This window comes from Baudoinia panamericana (assembly GCF_000338955.1).
Source record: "Baudoinia panamericana UAMH 10762 unplaced genomic scaffold BAUCOscaffold_8, whole genome shotgun sequence".
Classification (NCBI taxonomy): Eukaryota; Fungi; Ascomycota; class Dothideomycetes; order Mycosphaerellales; family Teratosphaeriaceae; genus Baudoinia; species Baudoinia panamericana.
This window is the reverse complement of record NW_006911264.1, coordinates 13,128-33,058: the sequence shown is the minus strand read 5'-3', so window position 1 is coordinate 33,058 and position 19,931 is coordinate 13,128. Positions and strand designations below refer to the sequence as shown.

Here is a 19,931-nt window from a genome sequence, read left to right as displayed (position 1 = left end):
GAACCTCCTTCGTCGGTCCATGAACGGTCCCGAAGCAAGTACGAAAAGGAAAGCAGAAATGGCACCCGCAATAACAACTCTTCCATCCCCGGAACCGGAAGCATCGCCCAAGCGACCCAAGATCGCCATCGTAGGCTCCGGCTGCGCAGGTCTCGGTGCAGCATGGGCGCTCAAGGATAGCAACTACGACGTCCACATCTTCGAGAAGGCGAATAGACTAGGCGGTCATACTAACACTCAAACCTTCCACTATGCGGGCCCGGATGGCAGCAAGGAAAGCGTGCCCGTCGACACGGGGTTCATTGTGATGAATACGGCTACCTATCCCAACTTCATGCGTTTCCTGCGCGAAGTCGGCGTCGAGCCTGTAGAGACGGAGATGAGCTTCGGCGTTTCCCGGGACGGTGGTGAGTTTGAGTGGAGTGGCGAGACAAGAGGCATCTTTGCGCAACGTTCGAATCTGCTCCGGTGGCGGCATTGGAGGATGCTCTACGATATTGTGCGGTTCAATCAGTTCGCGCTCGATCTCCTTGCAGACGAGGGGGAGGACGGCTTGGAACGGCTGGGTTCGCCACGCAAACGAGGAAAGCTCGCGGGTGAGATGAGCATCGGGACGTATCTCGACCGCGAGGGCTACTCGGTCGCCTTTCGCGACGACTACTTGATTCCCATGACCGCTGCAGTATGGAGCACGTCGCCGGACAAGGCTACTCTGGAGTTCCCGGCGAGGACACTGATTCGGTTTATGTGGAACCATCATCTCTTAACCACTCTGGCTGTCCGGCCGCCGTGGCTGACTATCCCGGGTGGCTCGCAGCGGTACATTGATGCTGTCATCAAGAGCTTTCCGAAGGGCAGACTCCACCTGCATACGTCGTGCGAAGTTGCCAATGTGCTGCGACCCTCACGTGGAGAAGACGGTGGAGTGACGGTGTCGTGGATTGATGGCGCGAACGATTGCAAGATCGAAGGCGACGTCTTCTCCCACGTCATTCTAGCTTGCCATGGTGACGAGGTATTGCCTATACTCACCAAACACGGCACCCAACCGACCCAGTCAGCCGACAAGACCAACTTCCCTCACCGTCGGAAGTCTTCCTCCTCCGCCTTGCAATACGTCACCGAGGAAGAACATTCCATTCTCTCCTCCTTCCAAACAACCGAGAACATCGCCTACCTCCATTCCGACCTTACCCTCATGCCCCGCCGCCGCGCCTGCTGGACAAGTTGGAATTACCTCACCACCTCTCACGCGTCAAAGCTCGCTCACCCCGCGGAAGTGAGCCTGACGTACTCCATGAATATCCTCCAACATCTGCCCCAAGACACCTACGGCCCGGTACTCGTCACTTTGAATCCGCCCCACGAGCCACGGGAGGAACTCACGCAGGGGAAGTTCGTATACCGGCATCCGCTTTATACGGTCGAGAGTGTGCGGGCGCAGAAGCGGTTGGAGCGGATTCAGAATGCCAGGGGCGTCAGCTATGCGGGCGCATGGACGAAGTATGGCTTTCATGAGGATGGGTTTAGCAGTGGGGTGAAGGTTGCCATTGAGCACTTGGGTGCTGAACTGCCGTTTGAGTTTGTGGATTCGACGTACTCCCGTGGGCATCGACCGGACTTGGGGTGGAGGGATTACTTGCTGCGGGTTGTGCTGCTGCTTATACTGCTGGTGATCCGACTGCTGGAGCGTGTATTTGGATGAGTAATGCGGTGGCTGAGCGGGTCGTTTGGTTAGCTGTTATGCGCTCCCGCCCTCGTGGTGTCGCTCACTGTCCGTCAGATGGAGCGGTGGTAATGAATGTGGCTTTGGATCCGCAGACGACACGCTGGACCTGGACGTCCGGACTAAGAACGATCTCACTCCACTCGTCCACAAAGTCTGCCACGGAGCCAGCACCGAGCTGGCCATATTTGTTGTCTCCCACAATAAAGATGCGCTTGCGTTCGCCATCCGCAGCGACTGCAGCGACGTGACCATCACCTACACTCACATCTACTACATCCAACGGCTCCCCATCACTACTTTCCGCCACACAAACTAACCCCACTTCACCCGGACTCGGGAGACACCGTATCCGCTTCTCTGAGCCGGGCATCCCAGCGCCCCAGAGATACATCGCGTGATCTTCAGATACCGCTGCACTCATCCATCCTCCACTCGCGATCTGCGCCATCCTCACTCCAGCTAGCGCATCAACAATGCCGGGCTTGTCAGCCGGAGTCGAGTCGTCTCCCACGATCCGTCGACCGAGAGATTGATACCGTGGATCACCCCAGCTATAGACGTCGCCACTTTCCATTAGCAGCAGAAACGAAGCTGTGTTCGCTAGGAGCTGCTTCGTCCGGCCCGGCACCATGTGGTGGTGGTCCGGATAGTGTTGGCTATCCGATGGGTCCTTGTACCAGTCAAGAAAGCTTTGTATGCTGGCGAACTCGACGATATGACAGAGGGAGCTGTTAGGCGCTTGCTTGAACGTCACGGCGACCCCATCGTTGCCAGCGAGCACGATGTGACTTAGACGTGGCGAGTCGTCCGACGTAAGCTGCACGATCTCATGATCCAGATCATGGCCATCACCGGGCTTGGGTTCGATGCGGAACAGAGTGCCCGCCTCGTCCAAATAGCCGTGGAGGCCATTATGGTCACCGAACGCTGCTTTGGGTGGGGATGCAAGCTTGTGGTCGAGATGCTGGAAGCCTGTGCTCCAGATGAGGGTGTCGCTCGCTAAGGCGGTGGTGCTCCAGCCTGAGAACAGGACGGTCGGAGCTTGTTTCTGGGAGAAAGGAGGTAGCAAGGGCAGTGGGCTGAAGGCGCGAATGTCGCTATCGCCGTTCGGGACGAGCTGGCCGTGAGCGTTCAGGCCTGCGGCTAGTATGCCAGTTGCCTTGAGCTCCCCATCATTTGGCATGATCGATCCTAGTCTCTCCTCTTGATTGCATGGAGATATATTCACATACTAGAGCAGACATTCCTACCAGGGCATTCCGCTCTCACGCAACATTCACTGACTGTTCAGTCTCGAAGCTTCAACCTGATAACGAAAGAGCTTTGCTGGTGCTACTTCCTCAGCAAATCCGTCACTGTTGTATACGTGGGCAGGTGTTCATGCTATACATGTAAATGTATCAGTTGCCCTGCATCCACCGGTCGAAGAACATGAAGGGCACGTGAAGTGGCGTCAAGCCGAAGAAACGCCGGCGCATCACGAATTGTTCGAAGAGACACTCACGCGAGCTTCACTCTTCGCATTTACATTCACATCTCCACCACATCTCCACCATCCTCGTCTATCGAACACCTTCACACCTGCTACCAAAGACTTCTCAATTGCAATATCAGATGTCATAGCGGACTATACTATAAGGCGGCCTCTGTCACCGCCCGCCAATCCGAACAACGACAAGGACAGCGACAGCGACAGCGACACCAACACCCGACGATGGACCTCTACTCCACCAACGGCTACCTCGATGCCGACGACTCCGGTCCGCGCGTCACCATTCGCTCCGCCAACGACACCACCATCTCCTTCGTCCTGCAGCACACCTCCCTCGCCCTCGCCAACTCCCTGCGCCGCACCATCCTCGCCGAGATCCCCACCATCGCCATCGACCTCGTCGAAATCGAATCCAACACCTCCGTCCTTCCCGACGAGTTCCTCGCCCACCGTATGGGCCTCATCCCGTTGAGCACACGGGATGTGGAGGACATGTTCTACACGCGCGACTGCGCTTGCGACGAGTTCTGCGATAACTGTTCCGTTGTGCTGCAACTGAACGTGGCGAACCGGAATTTGGATCATAATCTCAAGGTCTTTGCACGCGATCTTACGGTCACGAGAGTCGACGGCACACCCATCACCGACCCACGCAGCACCGCCCATCTCACCAACGGCGCAGCGGGACTACATTCCCACGCCGAAGAACTCCCTCCCCGCGGCTTCCCCATCCTAATGGACCCCGAGCAGAAAGGTCCCCTCCTCTGCTCCCTCCGCAAAGGCCAAGACCTCAAACTCCGTTGTATCGCGAAGAAAGGTATTGCAAAAGAACACGCCAAATGGGCGCCCACGGCTGCGATAGGATTTGAGTACGACCCGCATAACAAACTCCGTCATACCACACTCTGGCATGAAGAGGATGCGAAGAAAGAATGGCCGGAGAGTAAGAACAGGGAGTGGGAGGAGCCACCGCAGGAGGGGCAGAACTTCGACTTCGTGGCGGAGCCGGAGCAGTTCTTTTTGAATCTCGAGGGGACGGGCGTGATGCCGCCAGATGGTGTGGTGCATGCGGGAATCAGGACGTTGCAGCAGAAACTCGCGACTGTCATACAGCAGTTGGCTACGACTACGGACACGGGACATGAGATAAATGGTCTAGGTGGCAGAGGGGATGCGGATATGGGCGGTATGAGCCCGCCTGACGACGGTGCTGGCACTGCGTATGGTGGGAGGATGTCCGCATATGGGCAGACTGCGTATGGTGGTGGAACTACGCCGGCATATGGAGGGCAGGGAACGGCATATGGAGGCCAGACGCCGGCGTATGGGCAGGGCAGTGTTTATGGTGGGGTTGGCGGTGCGACGCCTTATGGGAGCCGGCCGGGGTACTGAATAGGCCTGTGGGAGTCCTTGGTGCTGTGTACTTTTAGCATGTCAGGCAGACAAGCAGGCGTTAAGAGGTGGAAAAGGCATAGCGATGGCGTTGCTTTGGCGTCGGACTAAGGGTAGCTATATGGTCGGCATCGGGTCACAGCTTACCCTTCGGACTTGGTATCGAACGCGAAACGGCGCTGCAATCAGCGTAGACGGCATACTCATCATCATGAATTTGTGCAAGCGGAGAGTCCAAATTTTGCGAGCACCCAATGCGCCCGACCATCTGTACTTGAGCCTTTTCCACGCTCAAACTGCGGAACCTCCTCCCTCCTTCTCACGTTGTCGGAACCGGACCGGCAAAAGTCAATTTCAAGCCTACACCAGCAGTCAGCAACCACAGTCTACTTCCAAGCAACGCACATCGACTTACTAGTGGGGAATGGGAAGTACATATCCCAATCCTCTGTCAAGAATTGATGGTAATGCCACGCCTCTGGCATCACCTTCAGATCTCCCGGAATGAACTCCTTGACCACCTTCTTCACGGAGCTCGTCGTACTGACTCTACCGATTGCGACAGGCGCCGGCTGTAGCCGATCAAGCTTTGCTATCACTTTCAGCATCGTTGTCAAGGCTACCCGAGTCATGGGGAGACCGAGACATTGGTGCGGGCCGTGGCCGAGGTGGATGTAGGAGTCTAACGATCGGTTGAGGTCGATAGAGTCTGGGTTCGGAAACGCCACGGGGTCGCGGGAGGCGGCTTTGAGGTTCACCATCACTTTGTCCCCAGATCTAAATGTGTGGGTCTGCGTGCCGAGGGGCTTGGTCTGGTCGGGGAGGCTGGGGGAGTCGGTGATGGAGACGCTTTGGCCCGGTGGAAGGTCGACCCAGCGAAATACGCCTGTTTCGCCGTTCAGGCGGGAGGCTTCCATGAAGTAGTGCATGAGCTTGTCGTCGGCCTCTGCAGTATTTTGGCGAGCAAGGGCTTGTACTTTGGCCCAGTGATTCTCCTTGTCGACTGTCATGAACCAGTCCATTGCTTGGCCGAAGAGTTGGCCCTGGTTCGCCACCATTCCGCCGGCGGTGCCCATGATGTTGCCCCAGACTAGATCCTCAATGTTCGTGTCGGCTTTCACGAGCTGGTGGATCATGTGGATGCCATACTGACTCAGCTCCGGTGCGGAACGGTCGAGCTGCTTACCAACGTATTCGGCAAGGTTGCCGCCGACTTTGATTACGGTTACGAGACCCTTGACGAAGGCGCCGAGCGTTTGGGTTGCTGCTCGGGCTTGCTGGCGGAGTGGGAAGGATTTGGGCGGGTCGACGTCGAAGAAGACGCAAATGAAGACTGCGGCGGTAATGAGGTAAAGTTGGCCCTCGGTCAAGATGCCGCGCGGGAAGTCGTCCGTCTTGAGCGGGAGGCTGAAGAGCTCGGCGGCGAAGTGAACATGGACCATGTTACCTACATCACGGATGATGTCGACGTACTGCGTTCCAGCGAGAGTGTAGCTTTTCTGCTTCAAGAGCTTGACGGTGGTACGCTCATAGAAGGTTCGGACCGACTTCAGCCACTTCTCATCGCCAGTTGGGATCGCACGAGAAGGCGCTGGTGGGCCATTGGTCTGATAGAGCGCCTTTTCCATCAGCTGCCGGCTTTTCGCATTCGGTGGTCCGTCGCCAGAGAGCATGAAATTCGCCGCCGCAGGGCCCATCAAGAACTTCATGGGCTGTCCCCACGTCACTTTAAAGGCTTGCTGGTTCTCCATGATCTTCGTCGCTGCGTCGTAGCTGAAGACAACGGTGGGCTGACCAATGGGTTCGGGCCTATCGGTGAGGTTGGTGTACAAGTGCGCTTTGTTCAGGCGGGTAAGCACGTCCGCCATGCCGTCTTTGCCATGTGGTACTGTCATCGGATAGTGCACGTACACCGACGCCGGGTCGTAGTTGTTTGGCAGAGCGCGCAGGAACAACTTGTACCAAACGCAACCATTGTCGATTGTCAAGTCGGAGGATGCCTCTTGGAAACCCCAGTTGGTCAGAGACGCTGGCGTGTAATTCGTAGTGAAGAATCTGTCACCGCGTACAAGCGCGACCGCGTCCGACAGCACACCACGAGAGACTGTGTATGAGGGGCAGAGACCGGAGCCGGGCAACATGGGCACCTTGGCGTCCTCGACTACGAGACCTGGGTACAGCTCAACGTTGTCGGGTGTATCGTAGAGATGCTTGAGAGCTTCCGCTACCTCCTTGTCCTTGGTAATGTCGTCGAAAGTACGATGCGGCGTCAGGCCGAAGTGCTTCCGGAACTCATTCAGCGTCGCTACCTGCCATGTTCTGGACTGCATGATGCCAAGGATCTCGATGGCTTTCATGACAGTCGGTACCTGGCGGGGCCCGTACGCGTTCGCACAGTCTTCGATCGACTCAGTGAGGATCTTAGCGATATCGTCGTCTCTGTAGTTGCCCTTGTACGGTCCATCCGGAATGCGCTGGAGGACCTCATGTTGCAAAGCCGGCCATTTTCGGTCCATCGGATCCTGTCCCATGAACTCACCTTCCTTCGCGGCAAGTATACCAAGGAATTTGTAGATGTTCTTAGGCTCAGCAGCCTGCTGTGGAGTCATATTGGGGCAAATCTCCCTGAACAGTTGCTGGCTCCACTCGTCGTCCCTCCACGACACAGCCGCATGCCAGCGATAGACCAGGTTGAACTCGGCACTAACTTGGTTACCCGTTCCTCGCGGCGGCCCATTAGGAATGTCAACGCGCGGATTGAGCTGCCAGTTCTCATCCGTGCGGTTGAGGTTGAGTATGGTGCGGACATAGTCGATGAGGATGAGGTTGACGTACAATCCGCAGACTATCAAGCGTGCAGTCTGGAAAAGATCATCATCGCGCTTATTGATCTCTTCCAGTGGCTTCTCTGGCTCACCCTTCTTGCTGGGCTCTCGATATCGCTTGACTGTGAGATGCTTGGGATCCTCCGTGAACCGGCCATCCTCATTGATAGCGGCCAATTGCTCGACGACGTAGTTGTGATAGCGATTAAACATAACCAAGACGGCACCAACACCGGGCGGAAATGTGAGCAGCCTCGGCTCAAAGAAGCAGTCAGGCTTGAGCTTGCCGTCCTTGAAGGTACGCATTGACTTCTGATCCTTCCAATTACTACCGTACAGCGGCGCCAGGTCGAGATATGATGAGGTGTCTGAAATATTGAAGTCATCGTGATCCGTCTTGAAGATGTCGTGAATGATGATGGAAGCCAAGTAGAACAGCATGCTCGAAATTCTGTTTGGGTGCGTCTCACCCTCAGGCTTCCTTCTCGCCATCAAGCTGTCGAACAAAACGCCAGGGTCAGGCAGAGAGCCCGGGAGCTTTGTCTGACGAGCCACGGTGCGTGCGTACGGCATGCCCGCAGCCCCAACCTGTGGATATAGGTAGTTGTTCTTGCTGCCATCAGGCATGCGGTACTGGTACTCGTCGCTCAACAGAGTTTGCGGCGGATGCGCCAAATCATTCCATAGTTGCGTCACGAAATCATTTGTAAGCTTCGTGTCGAGTTTGTCTGGTGGCAGCATGGCAGCAGCCTGAATCAAGCGCTCCATTCGGTAATCGCGGTCGTTGATCAGCTCGTGCGTCAACCCAGCTTTCGCCACAGTGACAAGATTAGCCACCTTGTCCGGTCCCAGATGCGCAAGATCTCTGAGTACTTCGCCCAGAATCTTCACGGAGCTCTCCTTCTGCACTGGCGGCAGTTCAGAACCGTCTCCAGTTTGAGTTGGTAGCGGGTCCCGGATTGCTTTGAGAAGCGTTTTCGCTTGTGTGACAGACTGCCCAAAGGACTGGGTCCACTCATCTAGCTTTGACAGAGGCTTCGGCTCCGGTGTACTCTGTCCATTGTGACCCACGCTTGACAGAGCCTTACTAATGGTTTGCATGGAGTCCATATTGTGTCTGTGAACGATCAGTCAGCGTCCAAAGCCAATGCGCACTCCCCGTCAGAGGCTACACGATTACAAATAACGCAACGCTTCTTTCGTGCCCGGCTGTATGCTTGCGTCACGAGGCACGAGCCTTCGAGGCGATGTTCGAGTCCCATCCCGCGTGGCTTGACTTGCGGGCTCTGGTGGCGATCCATGGCTCTGACTGTTTCGCTTTGTCTGCAAATCTTCCAGTACCGATCCTTTGGTACCGCTCTGATCCCGCTGACCCGCGTGGCCAAGGCTATCGTGGGAAGCGTGACCAGAATCAGAGTGTCCTCTACCGGTGTGGGAGGGATCCCGGTCAGCCGCTGCATGGTGCTGGTGGCGATGCGGTAGCCAGCGCTCGAAAGCTGAGACTGAATGTTGCTTGACAGGTGCCCTCCGCTGGTGGCTCTCCATTCACGAGGATGTAGGCTGCCTGTATGCCCATGTTGCAGGTCCTTCCTGAGAAAGGTAGAGATGGACGCGCTCCCAGCTACCGGGGTCACTCTGTGGAAGCAGCGGGCCAGCTTGGAAGTGGAAGGCACGATGGGGCCCCACCTCATGTTGCAAGAGTTACATGCAAAACGCACTTACATCAGTATGGCAGTAGCGGTAACTGTTCAATTGTAAAGACGCACTCTGCGCCGTCAGCAGCTTCTATCCCGAGGAAAAGGGAATGTAAGACGAGAAGACGTCAGGCTTAGCAGAACGTCAAGGTCGAATACCTTTATATGCGCCACTCAGGCTGTGGCCTGCTGAGTGCTGCACGCACCTTACCTTGCAGGATAGTATAGGCACTCGCTCTCACGGTTGAGGCACGGATTATACCACGCATGTTCTTCTTCACGCTACCACCACAGCTGCGGCTGACTGACGTGACGTTCCGCTTCGCATATCTTCCGCCCCGACCTGCATCTGAAGTGGAAGGACGAGTGCTGTGTGGGTGGTCGTGCCGCTCGAAGGAGCAAGAGGCGTGCGGTCGACGGCGCTAATCACTGCAGCTCTGCCAACCTACCTTGCTAGCGACATCATTCCCAGTCGATCAGGCAATTGCCCACAGCGCCCCGCTATAAGCTGCTGCAGGCGGTGGCTGTCAAAGCCTCGGTCTGGACCAGATTCTGCGCTCCGCCGGCCTGTGCCTTGACGACAGCGTCATCGCGATCATTGACCAGAGCTCCAGCAGTCTAAGATAGTACGTGAAGAGAACAAGGTGATTTTCTTCTTCGTATAGCTCCCTCAGGCGTGGTTCCTTTATTAGTGACCCTGCAGTAGCTTTCGGCATGCCGAGGCTTGTGGCTATGGAGCTGAAGCTCCACCCACCAATCGTGAAGATCAACACACAGCACCTGGTAAACAGGATGCAGATGACTATTGACTCGAAGACGACCGTAGAGGATACGTGACGGATCCAACCTTTGATAAGGAAGTAGCCGGAAGGCTCCCAGAGTTGCGACACGTACTACATGCGTCCTTGCACCACTAAAGCCACCTTTCCGCAAGCAATAGCTCGCTGCATGAGAGGCCGCCTTCACTCGCTAGTCGCAGAACCCGACCATGGCCTCCAAGCCAGTTACACTGAAGCTCCAATCGCGAGGTACAGTCTGGATCTTGAACAACAGCCATAGGGCAGCTTCTAACCAGTTGACAAGGCAAGCGTATTCCCAAACTTCCCAGCGAGACCAACATCTATGTACAAGGCAGCTCCGCAGACCTATACGAGCGGATAGCCAAAGACACCGGATACTCGGTTCACCGGCTGCGGATCACTTCAGGCGAAGATGGCAAGCCTATACCGAACGACAAAAAGATTACTGTTAGCGGTGCGGGTCTTGGGAACGGGAGCGTTATACAGGTGAAAGATCTTGGTACGAGGGTGTAAATGGGGAGCTGCCTTCGCAGGTGCTAATTGATATCAGGCCCACAGATTGCCTGGCAAACGGTGTTCGTGATCGAGTATATCGGACCGCTTATCATCCACCCGCTCTTTTACTTCCTGCGGCCCTATATCTATAAGAACGCACCGCCGCAACCCTCAACGCTACAAACACTGTCATGTGCAATGATCACATCACACTTCCTCAAGCGCGAGCTCGAGACACTGTTTGTTCACCGCTTCAGCCATGCCACCATGTCCGCAAACAACATATTCAAGAATTCAGGTCACTACTGGATTCTGGGCGGTTTCCTGATAGCATACTTCACTTACGGGCCGAACTCAATCACCGCAAAGGATACTCTGCCGCTGCTAACGTACGCCGGCGTCGCGCTATTTCTGTTCGGCGAGCTTGCCAACTTGAACACGCACATGGTTCTCCGGAATCTGCGCTCACCCGGCGGGACAGAACGCGGGGTACCAAAGGGTTTCGGTTTCGACTTGGTGACTTGTCCAAACTACCTCTTCGAAGCCATTGCGTGGATTGGCGTGCTGATGGTCAACCGGTCATGGACCACGGTGGTTTTCATCGCGGTGGCGGTGCTGTTCATGGCAAGGTGGGCGAAGACGAAGGAGATCAGGTATCGGAAAGAGCTGGGAAGCAAGTATCAGAAGAAGCGGTATGCAATGGTACCGGGTGTATATTGAGCGTGGATGCGAAGTCTCAGTACCCTACCTTTCAACTGCCGCTTTTATAGGTCCTTGAGCAGGTCAACGACTGTCAATCACTTGCTTCGACTGGCATTCGAGCTGGCTTGGGAAGAAGCCAGGAAAGTAGAACGCTCGCCCAAAGGCATTGAAGACCGTGGCACAGTCACAAATCATAGCCTGCAAGCGCGTCCTTCAGCTAGCACACCCGGCATAATAAGGCGAAACGCTCCGGAGAATATAGGGTCGAGAATAGCGGCAGATGTGGTTGAGATCCAAGCTGTACCTACTGTCGTCTGCATACTGCATACAAGCAGATGAGCATGAGAGTCACTATATGAACAGGCGCTCCCATCCAACCCTGTTTCATTAGGGCTAAAAGAGTTGAAGATCATGTCACGTGCTCTGTAAACAGAGCGTCTGCACCATCGGCTCTCCAACTCCGTTCGCCGACGATGAATCAGCGAACCAACAACACCACCTGCCACCTGCATACGAAACCCAGCCTTTGCAAGCCGCGCAATCACCGCCCCGCCAATTCTCACGGCAGCGTCATGCATCTACCGTACAAGGCGTGCCAGTCTTGCGCCGCAGCAGCTCCAACCATCCGGATCAAGGGTACTGCTGTGCCTTGCTGCTATTTTGGGCTAGGAGGAGGCTTGGTATACCCTTCCCGGCGTAAACTCCAACGGATGCCGCCAATGCTCGTGTAGGGATATGACATTACTACCGTGCGACGATCTGTATAAGCGTAGAGGGTCTGGCCTTTCGTTGGTCTACTGTTCTTTGTTGTTTACGTTCTCTCCTACAGAACTTTAGCATCATTTCATCTAGCATTGCATACAGCAGTCCCATGATGGACCATATGAAAGCAGGCCTACTCCTAGCCTGCGGTAAGCACTCCTTACCTCACAACGCTTCCCTTCCCATCCTAACAATCACCTAGCAACCCTCGCAGCCGCGCAATATGGAGGCTACGGCGGCGGCGGCGGCGGCAACCCATATTCCTCCGGCAACAACCCATATTCCAATGGCGGCAACGGGGGCAACGGCCCCCCTGGCAACTCCTACGCCTCGCGCTTTGAGAACTTCCCAACCATGATCACCGCCCACGCCGTCCTCGCGACTCTCGCGTTTGGCTTCTTGTTCCCCGTCGGCGGTATCATGATCCGTCTCGCCTCCTTCCCAGGCCTCTGGTGGGTGCATGGTCTATTCCAGATCTTCGCCTACATCCTCTACATCGCTGCATTCGCAATTGGCGTCTACATGGCGACGAACATGCGGATGCTGCATCTGGCGCACCCCACGATCGGCATAATCTTGTTCGTGGTGTTGCTATTTCAGCCGTTCCTGGGGTTTGCGCATCACTTCATGTTCAAGAAACATAGCCGCAGAGTTGTGTGGAGTTACGGACATATCTGGCTAGGACGGATCGCCATCACGCTCGGCATCATCAATGGTGGCCTGGGACTGCAGCTGGCGCAACGCACGCGTGCCTTCGCGCCGAGTCAAGGCGTGATCATTGGATATGCGGTTGCTGCGGGTATTGTCTGGTTAATCTACGTCGCTTCGGCAATTTACGGCGAGGTGAAGAGACGACGATCGAGCGCGAAGGGCGATATCATGCCGCCGCCGTCTTACGACGAGTCGCATAGACATAGGCATGGACATGGACGGCGGGAGAAGCCGCAGTATGCTTGAACGGCCCTATTGTACTCTACGTTGCGATAATGATGGCGGGTGGATGGCGTTGGGAGGCTCAACCTGTACAGATACTGGACTAGTCATAGCGTAGGCGGCGACTTGTGAAGATCACGCTTTGGCATATGCTCCATACACCTCAAGCACTAATATTCCAGTCTGTCCTTACATTTTCACGCGGACTGTTGGGAACGATCACTTCTACCTGCGTGTCAAACAGTTGGTTCTTGGTCGGTAGTCCAGCGACACCAGGCCGCTTTGGACGTTTTCTACAACATGCCTCGCACACGTTTGAGCGAACCGGGACAGTCCACGTCAGCCTATGTGTAAGTTCACTTACATGCACCCTTCTTCCGCCTACCCAACGAGCTCCGTGACGAGATCTATGCCTACCTCCTCGCGGATCTATACCCAACCTCGACCGGGGTCTCCACGAAAGTCCTATGCTTCAAAAGCATCAACAGCGCAACGACTTTACACCTGAGCTGCCACTAAGTCGACGAAGAGTTTGCCGCACCGGCTCGACGCTGTGTCAACGCGGAGTTGCGACGGCTCTCAAAAGTATACGTCTTCCCTTTTCGACGGGAGGAATGGGGCAAGGTGTTGCTCGCGAAACCGGAGCTTAGAACTTGTGTTGGCTGGCATAGCGATGCGGAGAAGGGACCGTCGGGTACATGGTTCGTTACGCTGACGTGTTCGGGCGGCATTCTGCATGTCAGTCTGCAGCCATGTGGGAATGGGATGCTACATAGGCCCAACATCACCCGAGGAGGCGCGGTTGCCGCGCAGGTTTCGTCTAGCTGTGAAATTCTCGAGGCGCGGAAGCGGGTCGGTGTTGAAGCACGAGAGCATTTAGTGGTACGTTCGGAGAATGTGGCTGCTGCTGGACGCATAGTGACCGCAAGACGGAGGGAGACTTCGACCAGAATTTGGCAAGCGGATCTAGCGGACAGAGACGCGGAGCAAGTGAAAGGGTGCAAGCAGCGGCTGGTAATACGTCTGCGCAAGATGATTTGTCGCGCTCGTCGCCAGTTGGTGGACGATCAGCTCTCCAACAAAGTACGTTTGTCAATGAGCAGTACGTGAGTGCATAGTTCAAACAGTGCCTGCCTCAGCCGCTACCCCCGCCGCCACTCTTTCGTTTCTTCGATGAGTGAGATGAAGCTGCGCTTGCACCTCCGTACGCTCCGCTGTGACTCCGCTCGTAACCCTTGCCTTTGCTGTCTCCCCGGCTTCCGCTAGCATCTGCTATTGCCGTAGACGGTCCGGCAGCGTTAGAAGTTGAGCTCACTCTAGATTTGCCTTTGCGGCCATCCTCGCCCGGCTTAGGCGGGTGAGGAGTGAAGTCCTCCTTCCAGCGGACCCTAGTGGCTTCGTCTTCCGGCGTGAAGCCTGCTGCCAGGTTTTGGAAGTGAAGTCGGGTCTGCACTAAAGACTAGATCTCGAAGCGTGAGCGAGATGCTTATGCTGCGAGTAGGACGATATGGCTCGGAGCGAGGGGCTCATCTCTACTTACCTCGCACCGATGAAAGGAGAACCAGGAGAGCTTCTCATAGCTCTGCAAGATCTCGGCGGCTTGGTTGCGTCGGTAGAGTGAGTCGAAAGACTCGGGACTTAAGCGGGAAAGGGTACCGGTTGATGTTCGAGATGAAGAAGCTGTTGTTCGTTGCATTGTTCAAGACTGGAGAATCGTCCCGAAGACGATGGGATGAGACTCTGCAACCTTATAACGCCCTGCCCGACTGCTCATGGCTCCTATAGGCGTTCTGCTGTGTTGCTTGCTCGATCTGTATGTTTGGTACCATCTATCCCTGTAGGTAGTACGATTACTTCCTAGCTCGATGCAATGATCCTGGTTGACAGCTTGGCAAGCACTACTACCATGCATCCCCAAGGTCGCTTATGGGCGGGGAAGACCTGCCGGTGCAGACATGGCTACCTGTGGCGTGTATGCATATGTGGTAGAGGTGGTGTTAACGGAGAAGACGAACGTTATGGTGTGCCTTCGGGGGTTTGTCACGTTGGCCGAGATATATCAGCCAATGGTTGTGGCGCTGTTCCAACGGTTGTGCAGATCTTCCGCCGGTGTGGCTTTGGGGTAGTCGTACATGTAGTTTACGGTGCTGGTCTTATACGTGTAGTCTTCACTAGGAGATGCTGTAGATGATGAACAAGCACAACCACATAGTCTCTTGGGCGGAAGAGGAGTGAAGATACCCCCGAATCAGTCGTGTTATAGCCCCAATATTACGGCACCGCACCAGGCATTGTCTCGAGCGGCGAAGGCTTGCATTCGTAAATCAACCGGAACGCTAAGACGATGATACCTCGACCAGCCATTCGGTAGCAGGACGTCACGAAAGCACCCGAGCTGGGCTACCGGCCAGTCTGCAGGACGCAGTTCCGAGCATAATGCCACCGTACTGGAACCCATGCTCCTATCTCCCGCGCCGGCTACAGATCGTAGCCTCCCTTACCACCTTCATCCTACTCTGCTTCCTCTTTCTCGGAAGCACAAGCAGAGAAGACACCGATCCTTACTTGGACAAAGTACCATTCGGGTCGCAAATACAACAAGGCGCACACCAGGTAGTGGACAACCTACCGAAACTGCCCAACGTTAACACACCGCAATGGCTCAACCCTTTCCGAGCACCCGCGCATACACCACCTCCGGAGCAAGCGAACAGCAGCAGTGGCGAGGCGAGATGGTATACGGACTTCAAGTGGCGCAACCCTTTCTCCAGCAGTGTGACGCTGGACGAACAGAGAGCAGTCCTGCCGCCATTACCTGACAGACCGCCAGTGTACACCTACTATGACCCGGGCGCGGGACGGAAAGATGAGCATATGAAGCAAACCGAGCAAGATTTGTTGCAGATATGGCGGCGAGCATGGTGGGCGCAGGGCTTTAAGCCGGTAGTGTTGGGAAGACCGGAAGCGATGAACAACCCGCTGTTTCGCCAAGTGCAAGGATTACAGCTTGAGCCGGAGTTGGATTTGGAGATGATGAGATGGCTGGCTTGGGGCAACATGGGATCGGGCATCTTGAGCAACTGGCTCGCGGTACCCATGGCGCCCTTCGATGACCCACTTCTGACGTTTCTGCGAAGAGGCGAATATCCCGAACTCACCCGGTACGAAGGACTGGAGAATGGCATATTCATAGGCAGCCGTGATGCCATCGACAGCGCTATCAAGGCAGCCATCGCCGAACCGACCATTAAGACTAAGAAGTCTGTCGTCGAAGCGTTGCCCGGTAAGGCCTTCCGCATTGACTCCAACAACGGCGGCATAGCCTTCTACAGCACTGGCACAATCAAGGAGAAGTACTCCGCCATCTCCGCCAAACTCTCCAATCCCTCGCTCATAGGCGAAGGCCTCGCCATGCTCACCGAGCTGATCAACAGCCATCTCCATACCATTTGGCAGAACACCTTCAGCTCCGGCATAGCGGTGTTGAAGCCGCTACCCGAACACAGTACGGCTATGATCGAGCCCGCACTTGACCTCGCCCGGAACTTGACGCAGTGCGCGGCAAGCCCGATCCCAGCTTCCTGTCCTCCCAATCGACCGAGGTGTAAGCCGTGCGTTAGCGATCGGATGCAGATCCACACGCCGCCCGTTTTTCGTAACACGAGCACGCTTTTCACCATCGCCACTGTTCCGCATCCGTACACGATGACCTCGCTCCTGCATGAACGGGACGACCTCTCCGTGCGCTTCGTGCGGCGCGAAACCGCGCGAGACCAGTGGATAACGGCCGCCACAAAGGAACTGCTAGGCACGGGTCTCAGTTCGTTCAGTCGACTAGTCAGTGTGAAGGACGCGGTGGCGAGCGATTACGGAGCAGCGCACAGCCTCTGGCTTACCGCCGAGCGACCACCGGACAAAACGAGTGAGAAGGACCTGGAGGAGCTGGACTTCATCTTCGGGTTTACGCTCCCCCGCACGCCAACTGAGGATGGTAAGAGTGAAGACCCCGTACCTCGTCCCAATCGCGAGAAGCCTCCTTCTCTCCCACCCACGGACTTCGGAGAAGGTATGGTGCTTTCAGGCCCTCAGCTGGAGAAGGAGAGATCACTGCTAGAGAGGGCGAAGATGTTGTTACGAAGAGCGGGCTCTACGCGACAGATCGTAGGCAAGCAGAGCAGTAACCCGGCCGCCAGAATGAGAGGAGTCGTGGAGGCGTGGAATCTGGCGGACACGGAAGCGTGGAAGTTCGTGAGAGCGTTCAATGCCCGACGACGGCTCGAACGGCGCAAGTGGGAGGAAGACGAAGACGACTTTCTCGGGAAGGGAACTTGGGATCGGTGGGTGGATAAAATCATATGAGCATGTAGGATAGTGTGGTGCGCTCCCGGTCCTGCTTTGCTGAAGGCTATTGGGGCAAGCGATGGTGTTCTTGGCGCACCCGGCGTTGTGCGTGTAAGATTATGGCTGGAACGGGTTGTGAAGGATACATGGCTTGATAATGATTAATGTTCTGGCTCGCGCTGTATACCATGCAATGAACAGACTAGTTTCCAGACGGCGGTATAGTCGTGCATGCTCCGGAAAGCGTGCTTTCTTCGCCAGTACCAACGTCCCGCTGTGATAGCTGACTTTTGGTCGGAGACATTCGCTGTGCTTTGAGCCGCCACGGGAGGTTTGTACAAGGCGCCGATGATCTATCTTAACGTTGCTAAAGGTAACACGTGTGCTGAAGACCACCAGCTAGCGAGTCAAGATCACGGGCAACGTTACTCAGTAGCAGAAGCTTTCCGCGCTTGGGCGTGCACACACAACGATTTGTAACGGTACCCAGTGGAGATAATATCAGCGAAGCTCCGATCGCACCGGCCGCCTGAGATGCTGGGAACTACATATCCGGGCGTGATGACGCTGAAACGCTTGACGCAGAGCCTTATGAAGCTGTAACACCGCAGGTATAATCATATCCATTATACCGGGAAGTTGGCCGTGAAGAACGTGTAGCTGTCGAAGCCGTTTTAACCCTCTGACTGTCGGCCGTCTGACCGTGCGGTGACCTTTCAATAAGCCTGTGTTCCATCGTGCCGTCAACCGTGTGATCGTGGAAGAACAAGTCGCTCGACCGTGCGGTCGAACGGTATGTATTGATCGAAGGGGGCTGAAAGGAACCAACATATAGCCCTTGATGCGGAGCCTCCTTGTCCGAACCTGCGAGTTGTAGCCCGGTATCTCTTGGCTAGGTACTGACCGCGCGGTCGACCGTATGCTTTGACCGCATTTGCAAATCCTTCAGGACTGACAGGGGCGGAAGGAACCCGAAGTGGAAAGTGCTGTGATATAAGACACCGTATTCTAACCTGCGAGTTGTAGCTCGTTGCCTCCTGCTTATACGTTGCGACTGGGTGGCAATGTGCTTGACCGTGTGTCTGATCGCGCGGTTAACCGTTTGTTTCATAGTGCGGTCGAATATGTGCTTGGGCCCTGTTGACCCTGTCATCCACCGTGTCGTTCACCGTGAGGTCAACCGTGTCTTCCACCGTACGATCTTCGCGCGGTCCACCGTGTTTGACTGTGTTACGGTTGACCGTGTTGACCATATGATCTACATGGCATTTCAAGTCCTGTGTTGGCTGCTCGGTATAGGCCTGTTTGATAGCGGACAGTGGAGCGAAGGCAAACCCTTCTCAACAGAGTAGAAAAGCGGCTACCATCATGTAGGCAATTGCGTCAAAGTCTTCAAGACTAGTCATTCCATCGCACTCACGACACTTTGCTGTCAGCGTGCGACGCGCTTCTCGAGCGCCTCTTCAACGACATCATAAGCCCACTTCAGGCAGGCCGTCATGTTCGATTGTGCCTCTGCGGAAGGCGCTCGGATGTCGAGCCGCTTGAGCACAGCTTCGTCATACTCACCCTCTACATTCTTGTCCTGGAATAGAAAGTCATGTTCCTTGACGTAGTTCGGCCAGACAACATTGTCCACGTAGCCCGGCGGGTCCTCCTGCAGGGTCATCAGTTCAATATGTCGCACAACCTTGACAGAAGCGTCCTTACCCAGAACCCTTCTAGAGTCGCGTACCCACTCCTTGCCTCGCGCCTCGCCCTTGCAGTTTTGAGATCAGTCCGAAGGAAAATCTTCACGTCAAACATTTCCCTGACGGATCTCATACTGTCGGAATACAACAGGAAGCCGTCGATAATAGCAATAGGCGGGACGTCCTGGAACATCCATTTGCCACCCCTCCACTTCAGGTCTTCAATCACACCATGATCGACATCGACTGGCCCAATGGAGTTCCGGTCCTGATAGCTTTCGAAGTCTGGCGGCGGCATGCCATGCTCGCGGATATATTGGAGCGCATGCTGAAGCTTCGGCATGTTAATCGATTCAAGAGCATCCCAGTCCAGCACGCCGGAGGGATGTTTAGGAAGCTCCGCCTCGGGTTTGTAGAAGTCATCTTCGTGGAGGAGGAAGACGTTGGGAAAGACATCGCGGATAAGTCTAGCTAGGGTGGTCTTCCCGGACGAGGACGGTCCAGACATGCCAACTAGAAGTACATTGTTGGGCTCAGCCATGATCCAGTTGTGTCGGGGTGCTAAGACGGAAGCGGAAATGGATAATGGGAAACCGGAAGGTAAGTGGTGACGGCAACGCAGCGGCAGATAGCACGTCCGTGACAATGCGCTTAGTGTTGAGGTTCGATATCGAGGTATTGCTCTGTACGCGGTCATCGCATGTAGGCGCAATCGTTGTTGGAATCCATATTGGCCACACCTTCTATTACTGCCACAGCACTTCTTTAAAACGGACTGTCATGGGCAACGAAGACGCCATGTCATACGGCTACTGTGTAGTTATATTTGCCCGGCGACAACGAGGCATTTGCACGCCTGAGGCAAAGAACCAGCTCTTCCGACGTCGGTGGGGGAGCTCCCAGACCTCGGCCCCTACCATTGCCCTTTGACATCGCACTGTAGCTGGGTCGTCGGTTGTCTATGGCACTGGCGAAGTAGGATAGTGTTTGGCTGTGAGTGCTTCTCGAGCAGGTTCCCTCCGTCCCACAATGTCTTTCATACCACGCCAACTGGTCGGCCAGCGAGCATATAGAC

The 19,931-nt window shown here is 55.5% G+C and overlaps 9 protein-coding genes across 9 annotated transcripts; 5 read left to right on the top strand and 4 right to left on the bottom strand.

The window, feature by feature from the left end:
• Positions 1-58: 58 nt before the first annotated feature.
• Positions 59-1,705, top strand: BAUCODRAFT_73017 (uncharacterized protein; the record flags this gene model as incomplete). Its single annotated transcript, XM_007679421.1, has 2 exons — positions 59-1,015; positions 1,094-1,705. 2 exons carry the CDS (start codon positions 59-61, stop codon positions 1,703-1,705), a joined length of 1,569 nt encoding a protein of 522 aa, XP_007677611.1.
• Positions 1,706-1,769: 64 nt separating this feature from the next.
• Positions 1,770-2,303, bottom strand: BAUCODRAFT_72592 (uncharacterized protein; the record flags this gene model as incomplete). The annotated part of the gene is made up of 1 exon (XM_007679389.1): positions 1,770-2,303. One exon carries the CDS (start codon positions 2,301-2,303, stop codon positions 1,770-1,772), a length of 534 nt encoding a protein of 177 aa, XP_007677579.1.
• A 1,140-nt stretch (positions 2,304-3,443) lies between these two features.
• Positions 3,444-4,613, top strand: BAUCODRAFT_123413 (uncharacterized protein; the record flags this gene model as incomplete). The annotated part of the gene is made up of 1 exon (XM_007679440.1): positions 3,444-4,613. The coding sequence occupies one exon, from the start codon at positions 3,444-3,446 to the stop codon at positions 4,611-4,613; it is 1,170 nt and encodes a 389-aa protein (XP_007677630.1).
• A 159-nt stretch (positions 4,614-4,772) lies between these two features.
• On the bottom strand, positions 4,773-9,821 carry BAUCODRAFT_518221 (uncharacterized protein). The gene is made up of 3 exons (XM_007679439.1): positions 9,582-9,821; positions 5,029-8,555; positions 4,773-4,973 (listed from the first exon to the last, which is right to left on the bottom strand). The coding sequence occupies exons 1-3, from the start codon at positions 9,596-9,598 to the stop codon at positions 4,933-4,935; spliced, it is 3,585 nt and encodes a 1,194-aa protein (XP_007677629.1). The 5' UTR covers positions 9,599-9,821; the 3' UTR covers positions 4,773-4,932.
• Positions 9,822-9,858: 37 nt separating this feature from the next.
• On the top strand, positions 9,859-11,523 carry BAUCODRAFT_34915 (uncharacterized protein). The gene is made up of 3 exons (XM_007679176.1): positions 9,859-10,160; positions 10,216-10,431; positions 10,483-11,523. The coding sequence occupies exons 1-3, from the start codon at positions 10,121-10,123 to the stop codon at positions 11,145-11,147; spliced, it is 921 nt and encodes a 306-aa protein (XP_007677366.1). The 5' UTR covers positions 9,859-10,120; the 3' UTR covers positions 11,148-11,523.
• A 333-nt stretch (positions 11,524-11,856) lies between these two features.
• Positions 11,857-13,037, top strand: BAUCODRAFT_518299 (uncharacterized protein). The gene has a single exon (XM_007679438.1). It carries the CDS (start codon positions 12,246-12,248, stop codon positions 12,846-12,848), a length of 603 nt encoding a protein of 200 aa, XP_007677628.1. The 5' UTR covers positions 11,857-12,245; the 3' UTR covers positions 12,849-13,037.
• Positions 13,038-13,769: 732 nt separating this feature from the next.
• Positions 13,770-14,827, bottom strand: BAUCODRAFT_34912 (uncharacterized protein). The gene is made up of 2 exons (XM_007679175.1): positions 14,365-14,827; positions 13,770-14,283 (listed from the first exon to the last, which is right to left on the bottom strand). The coding sequence occupies exons 1-2, from the start codon at positions 14,518-14,520 to the stop codon at positions 13,960-13,962; spliced, it is 480 nt and encodes a 159-aa protein (XP_007677365.1). The 5' UTR covers positions 14,521-14,827; the 3' UTR covers positions 13,770-13,959.
• A 433-nt stretch (positions 14,828-15,260) lies between these two features.
• BAUCODRAFT_25065 (uncharacterized protein) lies at positions 15,261-17,183 on the top strand (the record flags this gene model as incomplete). The annotated part of the gene is made up of 1 exon (XM_007679145.1): positions 15,261-17,183. One exon carries the CDS (start codon positions 15,261-15,263, stop codon positions 17,181-17,183), a length of 1,923 nt encoding a protein of 640 aa, XP_007677335.1.
• Positions 17,184-18,597: 1,414 nt separating this feature from the next.
• On the bottom strand, positions 18,598-19,397 carry BAUCODRAFT_148958 (uncharacterized protein; the record flags this gene model as incomplete). The annotated part of the gene is made up of 2 exons (XM_007679437.1): positions 18,598-18,822; positions 18,876-19,397. The coding sequence occupies 2 exons, from the start codon at positions 19,395-19,397 to the stop codon at positions 18,598-18,600; spliced, it is 747 nt and encodes a 248-aa protein (XP_007677627.1).
• Between the last annotated feature and the right edge of the window lie 534 nt (positions 19,398-19,931).